The sequence below is a fragment of the Cibotium barometz genome, chromosome 3, assembly GCF_041138505.1.
Source record: "Cibotium barometz isolate CiBa-2024 chromosome 3, ASM4113850v1, whole genome shotgun sequence".
In the NCBI taxonomy this organism is placed as follows: domain Eukaryota; kingdom Viridiplantae; phylum Streptophyta; class Polypodiopsida; order Cyatheales; family Cibotiaceae; genus Cibotium; species Cibotium barometz.
In genome coordinates this window covers 362121-370979 of record NC_141048.1, presented here as the reverse complement: position 1 = coordinate 370979, position 8859 = coordinate 362121, and the positions used below count along the sequence as shown (strand labels likewise).

Below are 8859 nucleotides of genomic sequence, written 5' to 3'. Positions count from 1 at the left end.
CTTTCCTTTTACAATTTGACACTCATCCACTTTCAACACAAAACTTACCTTGTCACCTTGCATAACAAACAAAAGTAGATAAGTTTTAGTACTTGAAAGATTTTTTTATTAGTTCGCAAAGAATGTAAAAAATTACTTACATTGTTTAGGCAGTCCATAGAATAAGATCATAGCTCTCTGAAGACATTGTAGATCAACAAATATGTTGTTGAACTCATTGTAGGGATACATAATCTTACCATTTGTGCTTCCTTTTTCTCCCCAAGCTCCAATGGTTAATGTATCATTGATGCAATAGTCCTCTCCAATTTTGTGTTGCACATCATTGCATGTCCTCTTGCTAATCTTATCTTTATGGGGACAGGAAAAATAGTCCTTTTGTGATGCCTTGTTTGTGGAGTGTATCTTTTAGCAATTGATGGATGGCTTAATATCCTTTTGTGCTAATGCCCGGCTCTCATCGCATGCATTTTGAACCTCCTCAATGCTTAGAAGATTGGTAATGTCATCCATTATCTCATTTGCGAGTACCTGTCGTATCTTCTTGTGGCATGGGTCTCCAATAATACAAAGAATGTCATGCCTCCTCACACAACTACGTGATATTTCTCCAAAATCTTGAGGACCATTATCACCACATGCTTCTTTCGAAAAGTTCCTATCAAAACCAATAAAGATTACCCAAAAAATCTTAATCTATTTCTTATAACAACCACAACAACCAAAAATTCCTTTTAAAAAAAAAGAAAAAACAAACCTTGCTGCATGGATTCTTTGCTTGCGAACACCACCACGAACTACAAGTTTTTGCATGTTATTGATTGTCCTCTTTCACTCTCGCTCCTCATGCGAGAGATTGTATCTTGTAGCTTCATAACGCGAGCCTCTTTCTCTTTGTCTCTTTTTTGTATCTCTACAATATTATTTTATGCATCTTGTAGTGCACGTTGCGCACTACTCAAAGTGCTTTGTAAGCTTTGTGTTTGTGAGTGGAGGAATTGGACTCTCCATGCATCGCTCATGCTTAACCTTCTACAATATCCAAGCAACCCATTCTCACCCTCTCCAACAAACTGAATAAATGAAGGGAGATCAGTGAAGGGTGGAGGACAATGCAAAGAAGGATCATTAGGATATAAATATCCATCAATCCAAAGATCCACATTAGTCTGACCCTGTTGTCATGCTTCTCATGTGCATTCAGATGCTCTTTCTTGATTGGTGCATATTCATTCAATATGCGAATATGCAAGTCCACCTTCCGCACTCTTGTTGAATCAAGAAAAAATTTCAGAACCAAAATGGAAGAGACTAATCTGAAGTGAGTCAAGGCTGTCCTATTGTATTCGGCTATTCTATTGTGAAGAGGGAGAGAGATAAAGAGAGAGAGGGAGATAGACTCAGGGCTGTCCTATTGCATTCATAATAGGAGAAGAGAGTTTGGAAAAAAGGGAGAGAGAGAGAGAGAGAGAGAGAGAGAGAGAGAGAGAGAGAGAGAGAGAGAGAGAGAGAGAGCTCTTCTCCTATTGCATTCACAATAGGAGAAGAGAGCTTGGAAAAAAGGGGGAGAGAGAGAGAGAGAGAGAGAGAGAGAGAGAGAGAGAGAGAGAGAGAGAATCTTATTGCAGAGGTTGGTAATGATTGAAAGAAATGGAATGTGGGGGGAATTTCAAGTATGACTATTAAAATGGAGTAAATAAGAATGAAAGTGTGGATATCAGTGATTTTAGTAGGGGATTTTAATAGCTAGAAAGAGAATCCTAGTTCAAGAATTAGACACATCCCCTACTTTTAGGCCCAAAGGTAGGCATCATTATGAGCTTTATCTCCTTAACCCTCAATAAAATTAGTCTTAATTCCTTAAAATTAGGGATCCTTACAGGGCCCCTTTTTATGCTCAAATGCCCCCTAATGCTATGAAATACAAGTACTCTTACCTTGAGAAGAAGATAAGTAGCCAATGTGTTGCAAAGTTGAGCTTATTTTGTAAAGAATAATCTACAAGCATAAGAAAATATATATATTAATAAGCTTCATGCATATGGATTTATGCATAAAGCTTCATGCTTATGGCTTATGCATTAAGCCTTATGCATATGTCTTATGTATTAAGCTTCAAGCATATGGCTTATGTACTAAGTTTAATTCCCTTATGCTTAAGCCTCTATACATAAGGCTTAAAAATTATGCATAATGCTTAAGCCTTTATTCATAAGGGCTTTATGCATAAGGCATCATGCAATAAGTCATTATGCCTAAAGGCTTCATGCATGAAGTCGAATGCATGTTGCATAAGGCTTCATGCATCAAGATCTTATTATAAGCCTTATCCATAAAGCCCATATAATTAAGTCTCTATGTATAATGTTTAAACATTATGCTTAAGCCTTATGCATATAGGATTAATTCTTAAGTATCAAAGCTTTATGCATAAAGCCTCTATGCATAAGGGATTTATGTACAAGGCTTAAGCCTTATGGCATAAGGTCTCTATGCACAAAGCCTCTATGCATAAGGACTCTATGTATAGGCTTATGCATAAGGCATCATACAATAAATCCTTATGCATGAAGCCTAATGCATGTTACATAAGGCTTCATGCATCAAGCCCTTATTCATAAGGCTTAAGCCTTATGCTTAAGTCTCTATGCATAAGGCTTAAATATTATGCTTAAGTCTTATATGCATAGAGGCTTAATCCTTAAGCCTCAAAGTTTTATGCATAAAGCCTCTATGTATAAGGGCTTTATGTATAACACTTAAGCCTTATGCATAAGGCCTTAACCCATTAAGCCTTATGCATAAAGCCTCTATGCAAAAGGCATCATGCAATAAGCCTTTATGCATAAATGCTTCATGCATGAAGCCATAATACATGTTGCATAAGGGTTCATGTATCAAGCGCTTATTCATAAGACTTACCCTTATAATAAGGCTTAGACATATGCATAAAGCCCTTATTCATAAGGCATATCCTTATGTAGCATAAATCCCTTATACTAAAGCCCCTATGCATAAGGCTTAAACATTATGCTTAAGCCTTATGCATAGAGGTGTAATGCTAGAGCCTCACAACTTTTTATGCATAGAGGGTTTATGCATAAAGTCTCTATGCATAAGGGCTTTATGTATAAGGGTTAAGCCTTATGCATAAGGCCTTAATCCATGAAGCCTTATGCTACATAAAGCCTTTATCCATAGGATTATTCATAAGACATTATGAAATAATCCCTAATGCATAAATGCTTCATGCATGAAGCATGTTGCATGAAGTCAGAATTCATGTTGCATAAGGCTTCATGCATCAAGATCTTATTCATAAGGCTTATCCTTATGCATAGAGCCCTTATGCTTCATCCATGAATTATGACTTCATGCATGAAGTCATAATTCATGTTGCATAAGGCTTCATGCATCAAGCTCTTATTCATAAGGCTTATCCTTATGCATAGAGCCCTTATGCTAAAGCCTCTATGCATACGACTTCAACATTATGCTTAAGCCTTATGCATAGAGGCTTAATGCTTGAGCCTTAAAGCTTTATGCATAGAGAGTCTATATATAAGGGTGAGGAGAAGCCTGTTTCCTTTGAGGAAGCACAGGATGACGATCATTGGATGCATGCTATATGCAATATGAGTATAACTCTATACTCAAGAATGACACCTGGTATTTGATAGATCTACCTTATGGCAAGAAGGCCATTGGTACTAAGTGGGTTTACAAGTTAAAACGCAAAGAAGATGGTAGCATTGATTGCTACAAGGCCAGACTTGTTTACAAAGGGGTATGCCCAGCAAAAGGGCATTGATTATGATGAGACCTTTGCACCCACGTCTTGTATGACTATCATTAGGTGTCTCATTGCTTTGGTAGCACATCATGGGTGGAATGTATATCAGTTGGATAGTAAGACTGAATTCTTGAATGGTGACTTATATGAGGAGGTGTATGTATCGAAGACTCCTAGTTTTGATGTGAAAGGAGAAGAGTCTAAAGTATGCAGGTTAATAAAGGCTCTTTATGGCCTTAAGCAGGCTCCTAGAGCATGGTATAAGAAGATTCATGTATACTTGGTTGCAAACGATTTTTGCAACAATCCAACAGAGAGTACGCTTTATGTGAAGAGGAGTAAGGATACATTTTTTTGTCATCATTCTATATGTTGATGACATGCTGCTCACAGGACCCGATATAGTGATATCAGATTTCAGCCTTTAAGGCTGATTTGCAGGTCATCATTTGAGATGTCAGATTTGGAGTCCTTGCATTATAATTTAGGGATTCAGTTTATGCAGCGCAATGATGGCATTGTTATGCTATAGTCTAAACATATACAAGAGCTATTAAATAGGTTTAATCTTGAAGACTGTAAACCTGTGGCTACACCTATGGAGACAGGTACTCGACTTAGTCTTCAAGATGCAGGAGACTCTTTTGGTGCTAGTTTGTATCAGTAGACTGTTGGATCCCTTCTTTATGTATGCAACACGAAGGCAAATATACAGTATGCGGTCTCATAGTTGAGAAGATTTATGCATGGCCAAAGTACGAAGCATTGGTAGGCTATCAAGCGAGTTTTTCGCTATTTGTAGGGCACTCAGTATTTTGGATTGTTTAATCCAAAGGGGGGTGAGTCATAGCTGCATGCTTTTAGTGATTCATATTGGGCTGGATGTTATGACACATGAGTGTCCACTAGTGGGTTTTGCTTTTGTCTTACTGATTCATGTATATCATGGCTCAGCAACAAGAAGCAGCCTACAGTGGCCACTTCCAGCTCTGAAGCTGAGTACAGGGCAGCGTTTACAGCTACAATTCAGTGTGTGTTGCTCAGATGTCTTATGGCTGATTTGAGTGTTGGATAGTCGTATAGTACTATGATTTTCATTAATAGCCAGAGCGTATTAGCAGTTGCCAGGAACCGAGTGTTTCATGCTCGCACTAAGAACATTGAGGTGCATTACCACTTTGTTAGGGAAAGACTCTCTACAGCAGAGATCATCTTTGTCTATGTACCGACACATGACAACATGGCAGCTTTATTTACAAAGGCTCTTTCTAATGAAAAGTTCAAAGCTTTTCATAAAGCTTTGGGCTTACTACCTTTTCAGCATTGATCGGCCATGTCCTATACATGTTCACATTATGACTCCAAGGGGGGATTTGTAGCATTATATGGTAGTATTGTGTGTGAACACACTTAGGACCGTCATGGCACTTTTTCCCTCACTATGAGGTTTTTCCCTCCATGCATCCTTCTATGGATGGTAACGAATTCCCTTTTAATCTTGTGTTTGAAGTGAGCCTTTGGAGCCATGGACCTTATATAGGATGAATAATCATAAAATTTCTATTATATTCTAAAATCAAATATATTCACTAATATTTTTGATAAAATATTGTAAGTAAATTTTGATGTAAATATCGACACACATTTCAATCCACATATCGATGCAAGTACCGAAAACTTCTACTAACAATAATACTAAGGCTCAAGAGATCGCATACTTGAAAAAAACTCTCGCCAAAAATATTGCACATCATTACTATGGGTAGATCTCTTGTAGTGAAAGTTTTGAGTTTTTATATGCACCCAGGAGGCTTTGAATATGCACCACTCCCATTTCTTTACCCTTTTTCCTCCTACACTGATGGGAGAATGTACATGCACCCTACTCCGGGAATCCTAATGGGGGAGTAGTATCCTTACCCTCGCTCATTACCCCTACTTATCACTTATCTTTTGTGAATATTTTTAGGTTATTTAATTTGTCTTATGTTTTATTTTGTTTGGTTTTCTAAATAGATTAATAATGTAAACATGTCATCAAAGAAAGGTCAATAGTTTAAGTCTTCTCTCTGCTTTACCTTTTTTTATCTTATGCCATGTCATTGCCATCTTTCCTTCTTCTATACTAGGGGAAGAAGAGAGAGGTGTCGAAGAATACTTTTCTTGTTTTTGTCCTTATGAGAAGAAGAACAAAGGGAAGAAGAGAAAGAGTCTCTTCTCTTTGGGGAGGACGTTTTTCAAATTTCTCTTCACTTTCTTTATATTGAAGAAAATGAAGAGAAAAATAAAGATATATATTTGGTGTTTGTTGCTGTAGTATTACGGTCTCTTTAATCGCATCTTCAAGCTGACATTCACTCTCGACTCGACGTAAGACTCCCATCGCTTCTATGTTTTTACTATGTGGCACCCTTGTGTTCATTGATATATCTTTTATATGTTTCACCAATGTGTGATCCTGTTTCTCTTTTAAATATAGAAAATAAAAAATATAAGGGCAATATATATTTCAGGAGATAATAGCCTTGAAAAGGAAGGATCAACTGTATACCTATGCCCTTTCATAGCAGCCATGTGGTTAGGTTACGCGGCAATTCAATCACAGAAAGCTGTAGATGTGTACTTAAAGGGACGAACCACCCTGGCGTGCCTACAAAGGACCACGTGCCTACAAAGGACCACGTGATGTGGCCATGAGAACGAAAGAAAGAATCAGCATTGTGCTAGGAGTGACTATTGTAATGAGAATCCTGGATAAGGATTATGAATCAGCATGTGTACTCGAAGGGGCGACCCGCCCGGCGTGCCTACAAAGGACCGCGTACTTTGGCCATGAGAACGACAGAAAGACTGGTGTGGATTACGAATCAGCATGGGCATGTGCTATTAAACGAGAGAGAGAGTGTGTGTGCGCGCGCCCGCGTGTGAGAGAGAGACACAGAGAGAGAGAGAGAGAGAGAGAGAGAGAGAGGACAAGCTAGTGGAGGCGAGACGTCTAATTTTTCTTTTTCTGACACTGTGACAAGAGATCAGAGCGACGCGGTGACAAGGCAGGACAGAGCACGAGAGAAATGCTTAGCAGCTTAGGTCGGTGATCATGTCCTCGACTCCACAACGAGTCTTGGGCGCCCGTCTATACATAAGAAGCAGAGCTCGGCACACCAGCGCATTGCATTGTATCGGCACCAACGCCTTTCCTCCTTTCCTCCACTTTGCAACAACAGATTTAGCGAGATGTCTAGTTCTGCCCAGGTAAGTACGTACTTCTAATTGGTATGATATTTGATAGCTGGCTATAGTAGCTAATTGAATAATTAGTATGCTTCATGATTCTGCAGGCTGATGCAGCGGTGATTCTTGGGCCTTGGGGGGGCGCTGGCGGTGACGCCTTCGACGACGGATGGCATAACTCAGGTGTTTCGAAGGTCACCATTTATTACACGGAAATACTCCGGGGCTTGGAGGTTGTGTACGGCAACGGAAGCACGAAGCTTCACGGTTCCCGCGTGGGCAGCACAAAGGAGGTAGGAGAGTAACGAGTTAGAGAGCGCCTCTCACAATTACGTCACGTTCTTCTACCTTAACTCGTCTTTTTAATATTGCTTTTCATTTCGTTCACGGTGCAGATCCAGTTCAACCCGGCAACGGGGGCGCTCGAGGCGTTAAGTAACATCTCCGTCACCGTCGCTCGTGATTCCGGATACTTCTCCGGCGATCCTAACCACATTGGCGTGGTGGCTGTGGGCCTCTCTGCCTCAAACGTCACCACCCATTTTCCGAGTGCCAGGAATGGCCAGATTGTCCAACCCCAAATTCTTGGCTTCTTCGGCGGTGCCGGCACCAACATCGATCGCCTCGGTGTTTACGTCTCCAACGTTCGCGCCTACTAGCAGCATGTGGACGTCAAGAGGCTTTGTGCAGGATGCCCAATAAGAAATAAAATAAATAATCACTCTCCGTGCACGTGACATGCATGTACAAATGCCAGACCTGCGTTTCCAAAAAAGAAAATGGTTCTGTTTGTCTACATGTGCTGTTCCTGTGATTGTGTGTAACAATGTATGCATCGTGTGCATTGTGAGTCGTGAGATTAATCTTTGAATGACCGCCGACCTTTCGTTCAGGCAACCATTTTGTAACCATAAAAAAAACCTATATAGCTCTCGCGCGCGCTCTCTATCGATAGATAGATTATGGATATGTACGTGTATATATGTACATATACGTATGCATGTATATATAAAACAAAAGTTATCCCTAGTGGTGAAAAATAACTTTTAAATTGTCCTACATGGGAAGTTATATAGTATTAGCTATGTAACTAAGGAAATCTATCTTGCAAGTTGGAGTAGAGGAGAGAGTCAATTGATCTCACAAAATCCCAACGTTCAAGTTGTTCCTTCAATTATTCTCTAATCGTTGTAATTATCTACAAGTCTACGTTTGGTTGGTGAAATAGACATTGCCTTCTATTTCACACAAATTATAACAATGATGGTAGATTGTAGAAACATCACATCTCCTTCTACTAAGTATATAGCTAACCATGTTAAGAGTATAGTAGATTACCCCCATAATGTGCTTTCACACTAATTCTTGTATCTCATTGGGCTTGATAGAAGTAACAATTCCTCTATTGGCATTTGCATTAATCTCGGCATCTAGCTTTAGCTCAATTGTTTGTTATAACAGTGGTCATACATATTGCTATCATTTCAACTCAGTCATTTTGTGGTGTTACATCTAAGTGGTTTCTTACATCCTTAATGATGAGCTATAGATTCAATATCATGTCCAAACCTTTCAAGGCTTCATATGCTTAGGCTTGCCACACCCACCAGCTTGAGTGGATGGCACAAAATGTGTCACACCAAAATACTCCCATGATCTCATCACTACATGTAGTGATGTAACTCATGTGCTGCATATTTGGTCACTAGCATACAGAGCTGGCAACTGCGCATGTGTCATTTCTGAAGTTAGTAATCTGAATGCTGAATGAGTCCAAGACTCCTGGGCTAGAGTTGCTTGCATCTAAATCTTTAGCAACACTAATCACTGTGGCT

General features: G+C 39.5%; 1 protein-coding gene across 1 annotated transcript; it reads left to right on the top strand.

Moving 5' to 3' along the window:
* The first annotated feature begins 6732 nt into the window (after positions 1–6732).
* LOC147639575 (jacalin-related lectin 9-like) lies at positions 6733–7820 on the top strand. Its single transcript, XM_086825487.1, has 3 exons — positions 6733–7045; positions 7132–7317; positions 7420–7820. Exons 1-3 carry the CDS (start codon positions 7028–7030, stop codon positions 7681–7683), a joined length of 468 nt encoding a protein of 155 aa, XP_086681613.1. The 5' UTR covers positions 6733–7027; the 3' UTR covers positions 7684–7820.
* The last annotated feature ends 1039 nt before the right edge of the window (positions 7821–8859 follow it).